This window comes from Vulpes lagopus, chromosome 4, assembly GCF_018345385.1.
Source record: "Vulpes lagopus strain Blue_001 chromosome 4, ASM1834538v1, whole genome shotgun sequence".
In the NCBI taxonomy this organism is placed as follows: Eukaryota; Metazoa; Chordata; class Mammalia; order Carnivora; family Canidae; genus Vulpes; species Vulpes lagopus.
Window position 1 is genome coordinate 60,377,699 of NC_054827.1, and position 20,939 is coordinate 60,398,637.

At 48.0% G+C, this 20,939-nt stretch overlaps 1 protein-coding gene across 2 annotated transcripts in view; it reads left to right on the plus strand.

Annotated features, from left to right (window-relative positions):
* Nucleotides 1-20,939, plus strand: part of EPB41L4A (erythrocyte membrane protein band 4.1 like 4A) — a 177,794-nt gene that overhangs the window by 145,158 nt on the left and 11,697 nt on the right. For both annotated transcript variants that reach the window (XM_041753860.1, XM_041753859.1), the window contains 3 exons: nt 2,210-2,257; nt 3,582-3,659; nt 12,455-12,574. In XM_041753860.1, coding sequence (XP_041609794.1) covers nt 2,210-2,257; nt 3,582-3,659; nt 12,455-12,574 — 246 coding nt within the window. The remainder of the gene's footprint in view (nt 1-2,209; nt 2,258-3,581; nt 3,660-12,454; nt 12,575-20,939) is intronic.

Sequence of the window (20,939 nt, forward strand, 5' to 3'; positions counted from 1 at the left end):
CAGGTCTAGGTCTCCGAGAATCGCAGCATAAAAAACACGGATCCAAGAGAAGAGACACGCACATACCAACTTTGCAAGGATCCTCCACGGAAGCGGTTGACACCATGCATGGCCCTCTGTTCCAACCTCTGCAATAAAACCATCAGGTAATATTCTTGCACCGTCCAGAGACTCCAGGCTTTTTAATGCCTATGTCTTTTTTTTTTTTTTTTAAGATTTTATTTATTTATTCATGGTAGAGAGAGAGAGACAGAGACACAGGCAGACGGAGAAACAGGCGTCATGCCAGGAGCCCAATGCAGGACCTGATCCCGGGACTCCAGGATTGTGCCCTGGGCCAAAGGCAGGCACCAAACCACTGAGCCACCCAGGGATCCCAGTGCCTACATCTTAAATATGAAGAGAGAGCCGTAGCCACTGGGCGTTTGAACATAGCTTCTATGTTTGGGAAGACAGAGGCTGAAACACACAGCAGCAGGCATGTTGGACCCACAGGAATAGAGACGATGCAAGAAAGAAAAAATGTCTTAAAAGTACAATGATCTTGAGAAAGAGAAAATCTGAAGAAGAGGCGAACAAGCAGGAATTCTTAGACTTCAAATCCCGGTGGTGGAATTTAAAATAAATCAGTAGAAGGTTTGGAAGATAAATTTTAGGAGATCACCCCTAAAGTAGAACAAAATTAAAACAGGTACATGGACGTGAGGATAAACAGTGATCAAACCTGGATATCAAACATCTGAGTGATCAAATTGCTAAGAAAATGCAGATGAGGAAACTGTTAAAGACATAATACAAGAAAATATCCCAGAGCGAACGATCAAATGTCATAGAAGCACTCGGCGTAGTGAGATCCGTTATCATTACGTCTCAAAACATCATAGGTTAAGAGAATTTTTACTACTCTGAGGAGTGAGGGAGGAACATGAGGACAGAAGTTCATGGTGCACCAGGGTCGATGAGTCAGGAGGATGGCAGGGCTCCCTGGCAGCAGTGCCAGTGCAGACGGTGGTGAGCGCTGTCTTCAAAACGCTGAGGGGAGACCCTCTTCAATTCAGGATTCTAAGCCCAGAAAAACGGTAATTACAGGTGCCAAAATTATTTTGGGGAGTCCCAGCTCCCAAAGAAGGAAAGATAAATAAAATACCTGCCGGGCAGACCTTCTGTGTTAGTAAGTGGAAGATGCGTCCCTCCAAACCGGAACCCGCGGTCATGAGGCCTGCAGGTACAGGCTCCGTTTGCAGAGAAGCAGCAGGAACCTCCCGGAGCTTAGAGAAGGGAGTGATGGCAGTGCTCCGGCTTGGGGCAGATGGTCCGGATGTGGGGGGGAGGGCTCGGGTGCTGGGAGAGGTCGGGGAGCTCCTCGCAAACCCAGCCAGGAGGCTTTTCGCAGTTCTGAGAGTTTGGATGAAGACTTGGGGTAAGAACAAGGAAGGGAAGTGACCTACAGGTACGTGGAAAAGTCGACAGAAAATTGTAAAACTGAAGAGGATGGAATTCCATTGTTTATTGTTTGTTTTTTAAATTCAGTTTGCTGGCATATAGTGTGACACCCAGTGCTTGTGCCATCACGTGCCCTCTTCGGGGCCCCTCGCCCCGAGGACTGTGGGTGTCCGTGCACTTGGCTCATCCTCAGGGACGGAGACTTCCTGGAAGCTCCGGCTCTGCACAGGGAGTCACTGTTGCCATCCCACCCCCTGGTCCGAGCAGCAGCTGGGCTCCTCCGGGCGGTCGGCCCCACCAGGAGGCCCCATCGCAGCCGCTCAGGGGTGTGGACAGAGCCACAGACCCACGTTGGGAGGCTGTGGGCTGCTGGGCTGTTGTGCGGAAGTGACTGGAGTCACAGTCCAGGGACCCGGAGGCCAGAGGGTCAGAGACGGCATCTGCACGGGCAGCAGTGACAGGTCACGGCGGGCCTGACCCAGCGGGGCTGCGGCCCAGGAATGGCGCACAGCCCACGGCTGGCTGCATGGCCCCCCAGACACATGTGCCATCGTCGATGGGCCACCTGCGGCCCCCCTGGCTCCTGGCTCCCGGAGGCCGGTTGGTGTCATGCCCCCCCCCCTCCCGCCCGGGTGTGCTGTGTGATGCACGTGGGGCCACAGATGACGCACCTTAACTGAAGGGAGACTCCCCTTGCTGTGCTGTCCTCACCCCCTTGGTGGTTTCCCGTTTCCTTTAACATCTCCGTTTACTCTGTTTTTTGCAGGAAGGCCCAGAACAGTGGCGAAGACTCGGATCTAAAGCAGAGGAGGAGGTGAGAGAAATCATAATGAGAAAAACGGGAGGAGGGTCAGGGAGTGGGAGGCAGGCTAGCGCTCCTCAGACTGGAAGCAGGAGTGGGGATTTTGGTGCTTTACTGACACTTTCAGGTCAATATAAAAGAAATCCGCGTTTTCCGATGGTGCGGGTGGTCGTCAGCCTTCCTCCTTAGCGATTTCTCCTTCTTCCTGCGTCCATGTAGCCCAGGGGGCCACAGGGGTTACCTGTCCCAGTCAGGCTGCTCGGGAGCGTGCTGCCCTGGAACCACGACCACCCTGAGGAGTAGCTGGCTGAGCAGGGTGCTCCCCGGGGCCGCCAGGTGGCAGGGGCGTGGCCCTTCCCATCCCAGTAGGGGTGTGGCACAGTGCAGGAGCCCTGGGGCTTCCTTCTCTCAGGGTCCCCTCCCCGGGCTTGTAGGGATGGAGGTAGGGGGAGGTGGGAGGAGACGGGAGCTCCCCCCACACACACAGATGGTTCTGGAATGGCAGCATCCTTCCGTGTCTGTGCATCAGGAAAGCCAGTCGCAGGATGTGGTTCAGGGGAGGGAAGTGAGCTGCCCCCTGTTGGACGGCTGGTGTGGCCGCATGTGCTACACTGGGTCGGGGCTCCCCGTGTGACAGAGCCACCAGGAGTCTGCATCTGTGTCCCTTGGGGGAGCCCGGGATGTTGGCCCTCATCTGCCGTCACGGGTCGTCACAGACTCACTTGGGTGTGTGACCACCTCAATGTGGTGGGGGGTGGCTCCAGCTCCCGAGGTCGGGGTTGGGGGCTCCCCAGGTCAGGGTCACAGGCTCCCCATGTCGGGGTCAGCGGCTCCCCAGGCCGGGGTCAGCGGCTCCTCGGGTCAGGAGCTCTCGGGGTCGGGGGCTTCCCATGTCGGGGTCGCAGTCTCCCCAGGTCAGAGTCAGCAGGATCCCCAGGTTGGGGCCAGTGGCTCCCTAGGTCGGGGTCAGCAGCTCCCCAGGTCAGTGTCACGGGCTCCCCAGGTCAGGGTCACGGGGTCCCTAGGTCGGGGTCATGGCCTCCCCAGGTCGGGGTGAGCAGCTCCCCAGGTCGAGGTCACGGGCTCCCCAGGTAGGAGTCATGGGGTCCCCAGGTTGGGTCAGTGGCTCCCCCGTTTGGGGTCACAGGGTCACTAGGTCAGGGTCACAGGCTCCCAGGTCAGGGTCAGCAGCTCTCCAGGTCAGGGTCATGGGCTCCCCAGGTCGGGGTCACTGGTGTCACTGCAGGGCTCATCCTGATGAACTGTCGTGAGCCTCCCTGAAGTGTTTCCATTTGTCATAAATGTGGGCTTTTTCCTTTGTGTGTCCCGTGTGCAGGTCCCGTTCTCGCTGCAACACGAGCAGCGGCAGCGAGTCCGAGAGCTCCCACAGAGAGCACCGGAAGAAGCGACACAGGTAAGGCCCGGGCTGCGCGGGGTTCAGCCCCACTGTCTGCTCTGGGTCTGCGGGGCCTGGAGCCCGGGGTCGGGGAGCCACAGCTTTGCACAACTCAGATAACGAGATGATTAAATAACTTGACAGCGAGGGTCCCTTCTTGTTAATTAAGAAGATCTGTATTTAGGGACAACGTTGCGGGGAATCTGTGTGGGGATGGTAAGAATTTGACCATTTCTTGACGGATTTCTCCCTGAACCGTCTTTGTGTGGGACGGTACCGTGTCGTGTCCGGCCAAAGCGGGAGACCCATGGCATCGGGTTTCGTGGTTGCGCCTCATACGTGTACGTGAACATAGGTGTCTACGTTCACATGCGGCACATACATGGGGACACTCGGGTGGCTCCTGTCATCAAGACTCATTCTTTAGGGCTCAGCCTTGAGAGCTTGGTATGCGACCGGCTTTAGTGATGACAACATGGCCATCAGCTCTCCGTACTCCCCAAGTACTTACTCAAGAAGCAGCGCCACGTAGGAGGGGCACAGGGGTGCCGGCCGCCTCCGTGTCTGGCTGGGGGTTTCAGCCGGAGGCACGTCTGCCGTGCCTCACCCCCCCCCCCCCCCGAGGATGCGGGGCAATGTCCTTCCTGAGATGTTTTTGATCGTCCCGGTTGGGCAGGGGGCCGCCGTCGGCCCGGGTGCTACAGAGGACAGCACCTCCCCGACCAAGGCGTCTGGGCCAGGAGGTGTCGGCAGCCACCACCACCCCAGGGGGCAGCCTGGCCCGCTTGCTGTATTTTTCTGGGTCCTTCCCTGTCTGTAAAACGAGGTGGTCAGCTGGCGTGACCCAGGGTCCTGCGGCTGCTGCAGCCCTCGTCCTTGGCACACGCTGGGCCCTGTGGGGAGGCCTGGGCAACAGGAGCGCAGACGCCACGTAGGGGTCATCTCCTTGGGAAACGTTCTCTGTGGAGCCCAGTTAGGGGCCGGGGTCACCCCAGGCGCCTCGCCCAAGGCACGGTGACCTGCGGGAAGATCCCTCAGTGCCCCCTCCTCCTCTCACGGATGCCGTGCCCCCGTCAACGACACAGACAAAGCCAAGAGCGGGTAACAGATTCTCCTCCTATCTAGAAAAGTGTGATTGTAGGTAAACACGTCCTCTCCGACCTTTGGGTCCAGAGCTTTAGGGGCTACATGCATGAGGGCCCTGTTGTTGGCTGTGTGCTCACACCTGCTCCCGTTCCACAAGGTCCCCGCGGCTGGACGCCCCCTTGCTCCCGTTCCACGCCATCCCTGCAGCTAGACAACCCTTGTGCCCTGTTCCACGTGGTCCCCGTGGCCAGACGCCCCCTGCGCCCTGTTCCATGTGGTCCCTGTGGCCAGATGCCCCCTGCTCTCGTTCCACACCATCCCTGTGGCCAGACGACCCCTGCGCCTATTCCATGCAGTCCCACAGCCAGACGACCCCTGTGTGCCCCATTCCACACGGTCCCCGTGGCCGGATGACCCCTGCACCCTGTTCTACGCTGTCCCCATGGCCAGAGGACCCCTGTGTACTCCATTCCACACGGTCCCTGCGCTGGATGGCCCCTGCGCCCCCTTCCATGCGGTACCCATGGCCAGATGACTCCTGTGCCCCGTTCCATGCCGTCCCTGCAGCCAGACGGCTCAACCTCCTCCTCTGCCTGGTGAGCCATTGATGTCTGTCTTCACACCTTCCATCCTAGTCATTCTTCCTTTACTGTTTCTACAATCTGGACGGCTACCCTACGGTTTTCTAGGTTTACAGGTTTGAAAGGACAGTTTTTCATTTTCTTTTTTTTTTTTTTAATTTTTTTTTTTATTTATTTATTATAGTCACAGAGAGAGAGAGAGGCAGAGACATAGGCAGAGGGAGAGAAGCAGGCTCCATGCACCGGGAGCCTGACGTGGGATTCGATCCCGGGTCTCCAGGATCGCGCCCTGGGCCAAAGGCAGGCGCCAAACCGCTGCGCCACCCAGGGATCCCTCATTTTCTTTTTTATAACGAGCTGGGAGTTGCAGCACCCTTTGCTGTTGTGACATCTAAGATGACAAAGGCTCATTCTCCCGTCACAGCCCTACCCGTATCTTCATCTTCATCCTTGTCCTCCTGCCTCCCTTTTATATCTTTGTCACGTTGTTTCTCGTCACTCAGTTCCTTTCTTTTTTTCTTTTCTTAGGTTCTCTCCACTCTTTCCTACTTTTTCTTGTCTTCGAGTTCTGCCTCCATTTAGGAGCCAGAGAAACATCAGAAAAAACTCCCAAGGATGTGGGTCAGGGCCTCCATTCTGTTGTGTCCTGGTATTTGACCTTGGGCAACTCTTGAAACTGCTCTATTTATTTTTAACATTTTACTTATTTATTCATGAGAGACCGAGAGAGAGGCAGAGACACAGGCAGAGAGAGAAGCAGACTCCACACAGGGAGCCCGACGTGGGACTTGATCCTGGGACCCCGGGGTCATGCTCTAAACCAAAGGCAGATGCTCAACCGTGGAGCCACCTGGGTGCCCCTTGAAACTGCTTTAGTCCTGAGCATGCTCATCCTTAAGGTGGGGTGTACACTGACCTCTGTTGTCTGGGGGGTCATGGTAAAGCTCACTTGAAACCTAGAAAGTGAGAGCGCTTGACAATGGAACCACGTGGTCTGACACTTGGCCTTGAAGTCGGGCCTCTTCTGGGCCTTTCCCCCCTTGCCTCCACCCTTGCCAGCTCCTTCACTTTCCTGTTGTCTCCTCTTCCTTGCTCCCACCTCCCTGCCTTTACAGACTTGGTTTTCCGACCAGGCCTCCTTATTCTCTGATTCATCAGCAGGTTCTATTAGAGGGCTCAGGAAATTGTAGGTAAACTTCTCTGTTTCCAAGTGTAGGGCTTTCTGGTAACAGGGTCTGTGGCCCCAAACATCTATACGGTGGTCGTTACGATCGAAAGAGTGAAGGATGGATGGATTCTGGGAGATGAAACTGAGCGTCCAGGTCACTGGTAGGATTAACCAGTAAAATACTTCGGTTTTCTTTGGAGATGATTTACGTTGCTCTGCTGATTTGTGAAGCAGTCGGTCCTACTAAGTTCATCAACTTGGGAACCTCCCAAGTACAAGGCAGTATGGAGCTAATGGGCTGTGTGAAAATGCAATTATGTCCATTTTCACCAGTTAGAATTTTGGTCAGAAGGCCAGCCTATGTGCCTGGGTCTGAGCCTGTGGGCCTGGCTCTGGACGCGTCCAGGGTCTACGTTCACGGAGAACCAAGGAAGGAGTCGGATCTGAGTGAAACCTTTCACAAGCCAAGATTCCCCTTAAAATACCTTGGGCTTAATGAAATACCCTTAACATTCAAAGAAATGAGGCTGCAAAATATCCTTTGTGCTATTGATGAAAACAGGCAGTCGGGCCATGAGTGCTCGCAGGCGAGGGCCAGTGGACTGCTAGGTTGTCAGCTTCCATGGGTTGCTAGGCTTGTGGGGCTTTGAGGTGTGGAGATCTGGGCGGGGAGGGGGAAGTTGCCCCGTACTTGGAAGCTGCGCTGCAGCCGGGGGGACGGTTACAGCAGCAAGAGAAATGGGAGGCTTCAGGTGGGAGCCGGGAGCCGGCAGGAAGCAGTAGGCAGCAGGACCACTTGGGCCTCTCCCTTCGTTCATCCTGGGGCACGTGTGGCCCAACACGTGAGTTACGTATGTGGGGTTCTGTGCGTGCGTGTGCATGCATGTGTGTGCACACAATAGAACAGAGCACAGGAGGAGGGAGCCGGCGATGTGACCCTGACCTCCAGGGAAGAGCGGTGTGGCTGGTTGGTCTCCTGGCCGAGTCTTCATTTCCGGGCCGCACAGGGGATGGTGTGTGCCCTGCAACCTGGTGAGGCCAGGAGGGCCGCGGAGGCAGACCGTGCCCACATGAGTGATGCTGTCAGCTCAGTGAGCCCCCAGCCCGCTCCGTGTACCCAGAGCCCCCATACATCTGTGAGTGGGCCTGCCCCCTTCCACAAAAACTCAGTGTTCCTGACGAATCCGTTGTCCCTCAAGTGTTGGTAGCGTTTCTTCCTGCTCTTAGATGTCTTTAGAATGTACATCTGAATATTGGGGTAAGAGGATTTTAAATATGAAATACGTCCCACAGTCTCTCATTTTTCTTTTTTTAAGAGTGGGAAATATCAGAAAGGGAGACAGAACATGAGAGACTCCTAACTCTGGGAAACGAACAAGGGGTCTTGGAAGGGGAGGAGGGCGGGGGTTGGGGGTGACTGGGTGACAGGCACTGATGGGGGCACTTGGCGGGATGATCACTGGGTGTTATTTTATATGTTGGCAAGTTGAACACAAAAAATAAATTTATCAAAAAAATAAAATAAAAGAGCCGTTAGGTTCCTTGTGAGCATTCCTTGCCCCGTCCCTGATTTGAGTGGGGGCTGCGAACGAGGTGAAATCTGTGGGTCTGCAGAGGGCAGTTCCTGCAAAGCCGCAGTGTTCACCGTAGTACAGATTGCAAGGGCTCCTGATTTCCACTTGAATAAGTCCGATCAAGAATTAGGTATTGAGGGGATCCCTGGGTGGCGCAGCGGTTTGGCGCCTGCCTTTGGCCCAGGGCGCGATCCTGGAGACCCGGGATCGAATCCCACGTCGGGCTCCTGGTGTATGGAGCCTGCTTCTCCCTCTGCCTATGTCTCTGCCTCTCTCTCTCTCTCTGTATGACTATCATAAAAAAAAAATAAATAAATAAAATAAAATAAAATAAAAAAAAAAGAAAGAGGAAGAAAAGAGAAAGTGGAGGCAATAACTCTAAAAAAAAAAAAAAAAAAAGAATTAGGTATTGAATGCGGATGATTGAGGGCTTGCAGGGCATAACCAGAGTTGACAGAGATGACGCTAGGAGTACAGAGCTGCAGCCACTGAGCAGTGCTGTCTGATTACTGAGCGAGGGCATCGCAGGCCACAAAATCAAGAAAACAGACTTTGAAGGGAATTTGCACCAGAGGTAGCGCATCTTTGTAGGGAGAGCATAAGGAATAAGTGGAAGAGACAGAAACACTTTTAAGGGCAAATGAGAATGATTTACCGACAATGTGGGTAGGTTGGGAAAAGCAAATGAATTTCTTGCTCACTGGTCTTCAGGGAAGAGGTCGACAGATGCCTGGAACCAACGTAAATTTCCCCAGGGAAGAAAAATTACTGAAAAAATAGATGAAAATTAGTTTATAGCAGGCGATCCAGGAATGAACGAGTAGATGAGAAACACAGGTCCACAGTCACTTGGGACCCGCCGGCTTATTGTGAGCGGTGGAGTGGCCGATGAAGCAGTCGTCTGCACCGTTGTGCTGGAGCTGAACGGGAGAGGTGGTTTTCAGTGTGTCGCACTGGCTTGGAGGTAAAATATAAATAGAGAAAACATAGAGGTGTTTGCTTTATTATTTAAATTCAGTCAACCAACATACAGTACATCATTCATTTCAGAATCTCAGTGATTCAGCAGCTGTATAACACGCAGTGCTCATCATGTCACGTGTCCTCCTCAAGAGAAAACATAGGTTGTTGGTTTTTGGTTTTAGATTTCATTTATTTATTCATGAGAGTCACAGGGAGAGAGGCAGAGACCCAGGCAGAGGGAGAAGCAAGCAGGCTCCATGCAGGAGCCCAATGCAGGACTCGATCCCAGGATCCTGGGGTCACGCCCTGGGCTGAAGGCAGACGCTCAACCCCTGAGCTGCCCAGGCAGCCCTTGAGGTTCACTTTAAATGCAACATTTGGAAATGAGCACATCCCCGCTGTAACCGGCAGCAGACTCCTTTTTCCCCTTGTCATTCTCATGCCTACCTGTCCTATGACATTTTGACTTTTTAGAAGGTATTAATGTTGGTGTTTTCATCCTTCAGAATGTCAGTCCCTACGTCACAATCAAAGTGCAGCAGGAGAGGCGCGAAAAAGCAGCTCTGGCTCTCCCACCCCTGGGGATAGGGACACGCAGCAGAGCTGGTATGGGGGCACCCTGTGCTTAACGGTCCGTGTTTCTCTCAGCATAGGATAGTCACTGCTGCTTCCTGAGGCTTGAGCACGGTTGTGTTCATTTGTCCCTTCTGCACCCAGCACCTGTGTCTTCTTCGGGGAGTGACTGATGGAATCCCAGGGCCCTAATCCGTGGGGAGTGACTGATGGGGTCCCAGGGCCCTAACCTTCAGGGAGCGACCGAAGGGGTCCCAGGGCCCTAACCCACCAAGAGTGACCGATGGGGTCCCAGGCCCCTAAACCCGTGGGGAGTGACTGACAGGGTCCCAGGGCCCTAAACCCATGGGGAGCAACCGAAGGGGTCCCAGGGCCCTAACCCACAGGGAGCAACTGAAGGGGTCCCAGGGCCCTAACCCACCAAGAGTGACCGATGGGGTCCCAGGGCCCTAAACCCAGGGGGAGCGACCGAAGGAGTCCCAGGGCCCTACCCCGCAGGAAGTGACTGAAGGGGTCCCAGGGCCCTAATCCACGGGGAGTGACCGACAGGGTCCCAGGGCCCTAAACCTGGGGGGAGTGACCGAAGGGGTCCCAGGGCCCTAATCCACGGGGAGTGACTGACAGGGTCCCAGGGCCCTAATCCATGGGGAGTGACCAACGGGGTCCCAGGGCCCTGAACCTGGGGGGAGTGACCGATGGGGTCCCAGGGCCCTAACCCATGTGGAATGACCGGCGGGGTCCCAGGGCCCTAACCCGTGGTTCTGGCTGCAAAAACGCGCGCATGCACACGGGGCAGCTTCCAGTGCAACCGCTTGTTTGGGGGAAGGACGAGTCACTGGGACCTCATGGCGTCCGTGTCCTGGCACCACACCTGCTCCCGGTGCCCCAGCCCATGGCGTGGACTTGCCTTCCCGGCCCTCCATGCATGCCGCAGGCTGCAGGCTGACTCCGTGAGGCGCTGGGCCGTGCGTCCAGGTGTTTGTGCCACAGCCTCTGGGAGATGAAAGCTTCAGTGAGGAAACAGCTCGAAGGGCTCGGACGGTGCTACAGAGAGGTTCACCCAGCAGCTGCTGTTCCTTTTACTAGGATGCGCGTTGCATTGTGTTCAGGTTACGTGTGGGGGGGCGTCTGCAGCCCACCCAGAGCCACGGCCGCTCCAGGCGCACCTGTTCCGAGCACAGGTGTCTGCAGCCTTGTCTGCCCTTTGCACTTTGGTTCTGAAGCGGTCGTGCTCCCGTCGTCGGTTTGGTGCCGATGCCCTTGTGGCTCCACGCTGCTTGCTCACCCCGGAGGGCGGCCCCCTGAGGGGCTTGTGTGGGTCAGAGGTTAAATGTTCAAGCAGCAGGTGTTTAGTTTCCACAAGCAATGCTCCTGGCTCACAGCCGCCTGGTGCGTCCCCTTCAGCCGGGCCTCCAGCGGGCGCCTTCCCTGGTCCTCCAGAACGCCTAGCCCTGCTGCTCACGGTGGGAGCCGCTGTCGCGCGCTCCAGGGACCCCAGCACTGGGCCCCGACGGCACCGTGACACTCAGACTGGGGCGTCAGTACCCAAGAACTGGAAGAGGTCACTTTAAAAGCCCAAATCTGTAGGTTACCTGTAGAAATGAGTGGCTCTGGAAACACTGTCCTGTGAGGACACAGGACTGCTGTGCGACACAGCAGTCCCTGACTTCCATCCCTGCGTCCCCGAGTGCCCTGAGCACCCAGCGGGCCTGGCAGCGTGCACCACCGTTGGCTTCCTTACTTCTGCTCTTCCTTCTTAAATATGGGAATTATAGGGGTGCCCGGGCGGCTCAGTGGTTGAGTGCCTATCTTGGGCTCAGGGTGTGACCCCAGGGTTCCAGGATTAAGTCCCCGCATCGGGCTCCCCCCAGGGAGCCTGCTTCTCCCTCTGCCTGGGTCTCTGCCTCTTTCTGTGTCTCTCATGAATAAATAAATAAAATATTTTTTAAAAATGGGAATTATGGGAGGGATCAGTCAGTTCGGCATTGGACTGTTGAGTTCCGCTCACGTCATGACCTCAGGGTGGGGACACCGGGCACAGAGCCTGTGCAGAATTCTCTCTCGCCCCCTTGCTCCTTCTCCCCACCCCCTTCTCAAAAAAAAAGGGAGGGGGGATTATATATGGCACCTGTGGTCCACGAAAACTCTGACAATTTGAATTCTTAAGAACATTTCAAGTAAGATTATTTACTGTTATTTTGATCAGTATGGTTTTTTTTTGATCAGTATGTTTTAAAAGACTTAGTTTCATGATTTAAGATCAACCCTGTAGCAGACTTAACTATGTTTTAAATGAGTTTATTGTTGGACATGCCTATTCTTAGAAAATTGTAAGCCAAAGATAAAAGCCTGAAACTAGTATCTACTTCTGTGTTTTTGTGTTAATATTCTAGCACACGTATGTATGCGTGTGTATACCTGCTAGGGATATGTTAATACAATCAATACATTCTAGCTTTAAGTGATTTTAATAAAATCACTTCTTAAATAATTTTCAGTTTCTTAATCGCTTTTCAATAACTTATTTAATAATTTCTTAACTTTTTAAATTTTTTATTCATGTATTTTTTTTTGATGACTTCTTAACTTTTAAAAGCAAGTTTAGGGGGATCCCTGGGTGGGGCAGTGGTTTGGCACCTGCCTTTGGCCCAGGGCGCTATCCTGGAGACCCGGGATCGAATCCTACGTCAGGCTCCCGGCGCATGGAGCCTGCTTCTCCCTCTGCCTGTGTCTCTGCCTCTCTCTCTCTCTCTGTGACTATCATAAATAATTTTTTTAAAAAAATTTAAAAGCAAGTTTAGGATGAGCTGAAAAATAGAGCACTGCATGTGCGAATGTTAACTTGAGATGAACGGTCTTGTCTTTCAGAATTCGGCAGGAGAACGATATGGTTGATTCAGCGCCTCAGTGGGAAGCTGTATTAAGGAGACAAAAGGAAAAAACTCAGGCAGACCCCAACAACAGACGATCCAGACACAGATCTCGCTCGTAGGTGGACTCTTTATACTTTTATTTCAAAACAACACTTGCTGGGAGCAGCATGCAGATCCTAGGGCAGACTGGGCTGTCTCTTGGAGGTCTCTCAAAGTGGTTTTCATTCCACCGTGATTATCCCGTCGTCAGTCATATTTACCATCCCGTGTTTGTGACGTTCATTAACCGCACCTGAAGCCGTAGACGTTGGAGCATGGCCAAAACAAAATGTCAGGAGCAAGGCTGTCAAGACCAGGTTGGGTTTTGTTTTCAAACAAAGCGTACATTCAGCCAGGTAAATAGGAACGGTCTTTGTTCTGGAGCCTGGCTGTTGGCAAAAAATACCTGATGCTTCTCTCAATATGAGTCTGTAGAATTCTCTGAAGTCTTGTTGGAGATTGAACCATATGTGAGTATCTTCCTAATAAATTGCCATTTGTGAGCAGTAGGCAGTGAGTGATTCATTACACCCCGGTGTTGGGATTCGCCTGCACCTTCTGTTGCTAGGCAATGCCATGTTGAGCACAATTACCCCATCGTGATGAGATTGCCAGTCCCCCCAATTAATTTTCTTTTGAGCTGATAAAATTTCTAGGTTTTTTTTTTAATGTGTGCATCATCCAGATTTAGACACCCCCATCTCCACGCCCCTTCCCAGAGCGTACCTTTTATGTCTGAGATGGGACTAACTACCCATTGCGTTGTGACCCTAGGTGGTTAGAGGTCTGGTGTGGCTCAGGGTGTTCAACAGGGTGGTGGGAGGATGCCAAGGGGTGGATGCAGAGACAAACTGTAGGTAGGCGGGGGTAGGGGATGGGGCCCCGGGGAGCCAGGCAACAGGGTGTCAGTTGAGGTCAGGAGGCCAGGAGAGGGCTAGAGGACATGTCCCAGAGCCTGGTGTGGCTCTAAGGGAGGCTTCTCAGTCTTAGACATCCACTTTTTTAGTTGAAGTTATCCTAGCGTGTGTTTCTGCCTTTATCGGTAGCAGGTCATCGGGAGGTGTGATGTCTGTTTCCTTTCTAACAGTGTCGCGGCGTACCACACCCTTAGAGATGTATCTGTTGCTTCATGAAGTCTTTGTTCTGGAGCCTGATGAGAACCTACAGTTTGAAGCAGAAGTGGATACATTTCCCTTTGTCTTGAATACTGCACTTTGAGAGGTTTAGGGCTGGGAGGAGGATCAAGACATCAGGGTTGACAGTTTGACCAAAAGGCACAGAATCCCAGGATCAGGACGTAGCACACCCATGGGTGAATCTTGCACTTTGACTTTTCCGTCACGGGATCTTCTTCTACGAGGGACTTGTGATTCGTGAGGCTCAGTGACCTGACATTAAATCTTAAAAACAGCATTTAGTTTTTCTAATAATTCCTAAAGCATTCTAAACTCCATTAAATACCAGTAATAAATTTCATTTATTAGAAAGGGAAAATAAAATTGAGGAAAAAGTTTTATATATAAATGTTGAAGAAGTTAAAAAAAAATTCCCGGAAGCAATATGCAAAATTTGATATGATGATACCACTATTTCTGTACCCGTTCTCCTCTTGGTGGACATATGGATGGTTTCCACTCTTTCCTGTTGTGTTAGAAGTTTCTACAATGTTCTGTCCAAGTATATCTGCCGCGTATGTACTCTTGTGCCCCGGGATAAATACCTGAGTGGAACTGCTGGGTTAGAGGTATTTCTAGCACACTAAGTGTAATAATGAACTACCAAAATGCTTTCCAAGGAGGCTGTATCATTTTACACGCCCACTGGCGATGGACGCGAGTTCTCATTCTGCCTCATTCTTGCAAATACTTAGTTCTATCTTATTTAATTTGTCCCAAGTTAGTCTACTTGGCTTGAAGTGCTGTCCTGTTTTGGTTTCAATGAGCATTTCCCTGATGACTAATGATGTTAACCAGTGCTTTTTGGTTATTCACATATCTTCCTTTTTAAAGTGTTTAGTTTTTGACCATTGTACTTGAATTGTGTTTTTTTTTTAATTATTATTTATTTGTAGGGTTCTTTATGTAGTCTGGATAGAAGTTCTTTTTCAGAGATGTGTATACTGTGTATTTCTAAGTGTTGTTTTTCCTTTTCACGCACTTAATATTGTTTTTGGATAAGCAGACATTTTAAATTTTGATTAAGACCAGGATATCACTTTGTTTTCATTTATAGTTAGGGCTTTTTTACATCTTAAGGAATATTTGCCTACCCCAAGGTCACAAAGATGTTCCCTTACCCTTTTTTAGCAGGTTTATAGATTTTGCTTTTTATTTATGTCTGCCATCCCTCTAGGGTGTGTTGTTCAGTAGGTATGAGCGAGAGGTAGATATTGAGAAGTGTTTTCCAGGTAGCTCATGCAGTATTCCAGGTCCGTTTGTTTAAAAGACTATCTTCATTGAAATGCCTTTGGGCCTCTGTTAAAAATCAATTGACTGCTTAGATGTGGGCCGGTTTTACTTCATTGATCTATTTGTCTATTCCTAAGCTACCATGTTGTCTTGGTTACTGGAGCTTTATAGTAGGACTTGAATCAGGCAGTGTAAATTCTCCAGTGTTGTTGTTTTTTTTTATTTTTAAGATTGCTTTGGCTATTTTAGGTCTTCTGCAGTTCTATGGGAATTTTTGAATCAGCTGTTGTATTTTACCAAAAAAAATAATTGAACTCTACACCTAAAACTAGTGACAGACTATATGTTTGCCAATAGAATTTAAATAAAAGATTTTATCCCCCCTCCCCCCAAAAAAGGACTTTAGGCATATGTTGAATCTATAGCTCAGTTTGGAGAAAATTCTTAACCATTTATTTAAGCCTCTTAACATCTTTCAGCAATGTTCCTTGGATTTCAGTACAGAGTTACTGCATTTGTTTTGTTACATTTAATCCTAACTGCTTAATATATTTGTTTAAAGATTTTACTTATTTATTCATGAGAGACACAGAGAGAGGCAGAGACACAGGCAGAGGAAGAAGTAGGCTCCATGCAAGAAGCCTGATGTGGGACTCGGTCCCAGGACCCCGGGGTCACACCCTGGGCAGATGCTCAACCGCTGGGCCACCCAGGTGTCCCTTGATATTTTTAATAGCACTGAACTGTACTTTAAAAATGTTATTTTCCAATTGTTGGTTAGTCGATGGAAACGCAGATTATTTTTTATGTTACTATTGTATCTTGCTACCCTGCAATCTTGTTAAATTGATTTCATATATCCAGAAGCTTTTTAAAATTTTTTCTTAGGATTTTTCACACTTAAAATCCTGTTGTTTGTGACCAGAGACCACTCTCCACTATTTCTAATCTCCTTTTTTCTTATTTATATTTTTTCCTCTAATGCACTGGCTAGATCTTCCAGTTCAGTGTTGAATTATGGTGTTGAACACAAGGGGTAAGAACAAAGACCTCCGTCGCTTGTTCTCTTTCTTAGGGGAAAACATTTACTGTCACATTCGGTACGATGCTAGCTGTATGTAACACTGGGGAAGATCCATTCTATTTCTAGTGTAAGAGTTTTTATCATGAATGAGTTTTGAATTTTGTTACAAGCTTTTTCTGCATTGGAAATGACTGTATGTGGTTTTCCTTCTTTATTCTGTTAGTGAGAATTGCAGTGATTCAGTTCTGAAGGATACATTGTGGGTTCCTGAGATAAGCCCTCAGAGTCCTGATGTATTAGCCCTTCCCTAGATTGCTGGATGCTATTTGATATTATTTTGTTAAGAAATACTGGTCTGTAATTTTCTTGTATTATCTTTGTTGGGTTTTTGGTAACCGGCTTTTACTGATCATTTAAGATAATTTGGGAAGTGTTCCCTTTTTCTCCACTTTCTGAAAGACTTAATGTAAAAACTTAGCATTATTCCTTCCTTTTAAATATTTGATATAATTCACCAGTGAAACCATCTCTGCCTGGAATTTTCTTTATGGAAAGTTACCAATTACAATCTGTTTCTTGAACAGATACTGATTGATTGAGCTATCCAGATTTTTACTTGTTATGTATAGGTTTAAGAATTTGTTCATTTTATCTAAGTTGTCAAATCTTTTAGCAAAAATTAGTTCACAGTAATTCTTTAGTATCTTTTTAACATCTGTTGTAATATCACCTCTTTTATTCCTGATGTGAATAATTTGTGTTTTCTCTTAATTTTCCCCTTAATCTACATTTTCAGAGAACTAATCTTGGGTTTGCTGATTTTATTTGTTGTCCATTTCATTGATTTCCAGTCTTTATTACTTCCTTCTATTAATTCTCTTTTATTTGTTCTTTTTTCATGTTCTTAAGGTGACACTGATTTTAAACCTTTATCCTTTTTAAATATAAGTATGAAGTTTCAGATTTTCCCCAAGCCTATTTATAGTTTTAATTATCTCACATTTTGATAAATGTTTTCATTATCATGTAGTTCAGATTATTTTTAATGTCTTGTGATTTCTTTGACCTTAAACTTTTTTTTAGTAGTGTATGGATTAATTTTCAAATACTAGATTTTCTAGATATCCCATGAGTATTGCTGATTTGTAATTTAATTCCATTGTGATAAAAAAGTAATCTGTAATATTTTAGTCCTTTGAATTTTGAGACTCGTTTTATGACCTAGTGTATGATCTTCCATGATAAATGATGTGGTGGGCTTGAAAAGAATGAGTATTCTCAGGCACTGGATGCTGTCTATAAATGTCGAGTGGATCCAGTCACCTGATAGTGATGTTCAGGTGGTCTGTGTCCTTTCCGATTTCTTAGTTTACTCTTCAGTCATTGAGAGAGGGATGTTAAAATGTCCAGTAAGGATTATGGATTTGTCTGTTTTATGCTTTAGCTCTGTCAGTTTTTGCTTCAAGTTATTTTGAAGCTCTGGTATTAGGTACCTACATATTTGCTTTTTTTTTTTTTTCTTTTGTCTTCCCGATGAATTGACCCTTTTATCATTATGAAGTGTCTTCTTTATGCTGGTAATACTCCTTTCTCTGTGTCTGCTACACACACACACACACACACACACACACACACACGCCCAAACTCTGATGCATACGTGTAGAGCCTTTACGTGTTTTCCATGCTCGCTGTTTGCATGTTATATCCTCTCAATACTTTCATTTTTAGCCGCAGTACATCTTTCTATTTAGAATCAATCTCCTGATCTCTTGTAGTATAGTTAGATTTTTTTTTTAATCTAGTCTGGCCATCTCTATCTTTTAAAATCAATGTTAGTATATTTGTAGTTGCAGTTGGGGGTTGAAGTGTACCATCTTGCTCTTTTTCCTGTTTATTGAATCTGTTTTTTGTTGGTTTGTTCCTCCTTTCCTATTATATTTTGTGTTAATTGAATATTTTTTGGTACTCCGCTTTACTTTTAATTAACATCTTCCCTATACTTTTTATTATTTTTTTCTTTATTGGTTTCTCAGTGGCTTACAGTATGATTCCTTAATTTATCATAGCATGTTTAGGATTAATGCCATAATATTTTATGTAAAACTTAGAAATCTTGGAAAAATGTAGCTCCATTTATCCCCTTTGTCCTTTGTGCTATTGTCACATATCTTATTTTTGCATGTTAGTAGCCCCATGTTACAATATTATCTTTGTTTAAACAGTAAGTTTTTTTTAAAAGAATCCAAAAAAAGTTCTAGTTAATGTAGTAGACAGAAAGTGTCCCCTAGATATGTCCATATTAAGATATCTCTAAGACTTGTAATATTTTATGTTAGATGGCAAAGGGGAAATAGGGTCGCAGGTGGAATTAAGAATGTTAACCAGTTGACTTTCTGCCAGAAAGATTCTCCTGCATTACCCACGTGGGCTCAGAGTCATCACATGGGTTCTTAAAAAGTAGAAAAAGGGACAGAAGAGGGGGGAGAATGATTCAATTCAAGAAGAACTCAATCTGCTGTTGCTAGCTTTGAAAATGCAGGAAAGGGCTGTGAGCTAAAGAATGGTCCAGCCTCCAATATTGGAGGTGGATTTTCTCCTAGAGCCTCCAGAAAGGAATAGAGCTCTGTCGACACCTCAATTTTGGTGCAGTGAGACCTTGGTCAGACTTCTGATCCTCAAAACTGTAAGATAAGAGATTTGTGCTGTTTTAAGCCACTAATTTGAGGTAATTGGCTTCAGCAGCCCTAGAAAATGAATACAGTTACCCATGTATTTACTGTTTCCCGGGTGTTCTGTTTCTTCCTCTAGAGCTGACGCTCTATCGTTCCTTTAGCATATCCTATGTACTGCAGATACATTCTCTCAGTTTTTTTTGAAAATGTTTTTATTTTAACCCTTATTTGTGGCTGATAATTTCACCAGCCGTAGGATTGCAAGTTGATGGGTAAAAGAGGTTGTTCAGTTGTGTTCCGGTTTTGTCATTTCCGATGGGTCAGTCTTCATTCTATAGGCCCTGTGTGGAGCTTGTCTTTTTTTCACTAGCTACTTTTATGATTTTTTTCAGTATCTTTAGTTTTTATCTGTTTGAGTATCATATGGCTATATGTGGTTTTCTTCGTATTTATCATTTATGTTTTTGTAATTTGATGGGTTTTTTCACCAAATTTCAGGGGTTTGGGGGGCATTATTTTTCAAGTTCTTTTTTCTGATCTATTCAGTCTTCCTCTTTTCTTGGGCATCCAATTGTATATGTGCTACACCATTTAGTTTTGTCCCACAAGCAAGTTTCCATTAATATTTAAAATCTTTTTTTCTCTCCTTTTAAATTTTGATCATTTCTCATGACTTGTTTTCAGCTTCGTCGACTTTTTCCCCTGTGTTGTCCAGTCTGCTCTTAAAGCCACTCTGAACTTCATGCTTTCCTGTTCTAGAATTTTAATTTTGTTATTTTTAGACTTTTCATTTATTTGTTGAGATTTACCATCTATTAATTTATGATGTCCATATTTTCCTTTAAATTGTTACACACATTTGTACAAGATGTTTTAAATCCTTGTAGGTGAATTCCCACATCCGTGTCTTTCAAAATCTGTTTCTATTGACTGTTATATTGTTTTCTAGATATTTTCTTATCTCTCTACATATGTAGTCATTTTTTATTATATGCCGAAAATTTTAGGTAATATCTAGGTTTGTCTTTCTCTGAGGAGTCAAACTGTGTTCTGGCAGGCAGCTGTATTATTGTTGGCTACCCTTCTTTTTAAGATTGTATTTATTTTAGAGGGAGAGCGCACACGCATGAGTGTGTACACGAGTAGGGGGAGGGGCAGAGGAGGGGTGGGAGGGACAGCAGGCTCCATGCTGAGCCAAGCCTGGGGTGGGGCTAGATCCCAGGACCCTGAGATGATGACCTGAGCCTAAATCAAGAGTCAGCCTCTTAACGGACTGAGCTGCTGTTCTTGATCTTACTTTGTACATTTGGTTTTATGCTTTGATAGGGTGGTGGGACTTTGGAGACTTTGTCATTAGCTTAGGATGCGTTCTTTACTTTAGGCTGGGTCCTTATCCCTAAAGCCTGGCCTTCATGGAGTCTTTTTTTTTTTTTTTTTTTTTTTTTTACCCATGAGAGACAGAGAGAGAGAGAGAGAGAGAGGCGGAGACACAGGCAGAGGGAGAAGCAGGCTCCATTCAGGGAGACCAATATGGGACTCGATCCTGGGACCCGGGGTCACGCCCTGGGCAGAAAGCAGGCTCTCCACCTCAGAGCCCCCCAGGCGTCCCGCCTTCGTGGAGTCTTGACTGAAGGCACACAGCGCTCAGCATGGCTTTTCCATAGCGTCAGAACACTGTTCCCTACCACTCTGTGTGCATACCCTGGACACCCTGGGGAGTGTCTCCAGCCCTAAGCCTTGCAGCAGCTGCCCTCTGTTAGACCTCACCTAGTCTTACTCTGTTTATGTAGAGACGAAGTGTAGGGCACATACTCGACCAACCTTAAGGAAAACCCCATACAGACTGCTGGAGCCCCCCTTTTTTATTTTGTTCTGCACTGTGAATTCCATCCTTATCAATAGCCTCACATTCTGATCTCTGCCTCCCTGGCCTCTTGAGTTTCACTTCCCCGTTACCACACTGGGAAGGAGCTTCCATGCGCAGACTGAAGCACTGGGGGTCTTGCCTTGTGCTTCCCTTGTCTCTCATATCACAGGCTTATCGTGTCTGCTGCCCAATACAAAACAGTTGCTTTGTTATATTTTGTTTTACTTTATAATTCTTGAGAAAGGGTTCTTCTGATACTAGTTCCTGAGTTGTGGCCTGAAGCAGAAGTTCAGGAATACTCTTTTGAGGTGGAGAAATAATTTCAAACTCCAGACCTGAGCTTGATGAGATCAGGCTTAACCAACTAAGCCACCCAGATGCCCCCGTAGAGAAATATCTTTAAATTGGGTATTGCTTTTATTAAATCAGCTGACATCAGAAAATAATGGCACTTTAAACTTAAAATCTTA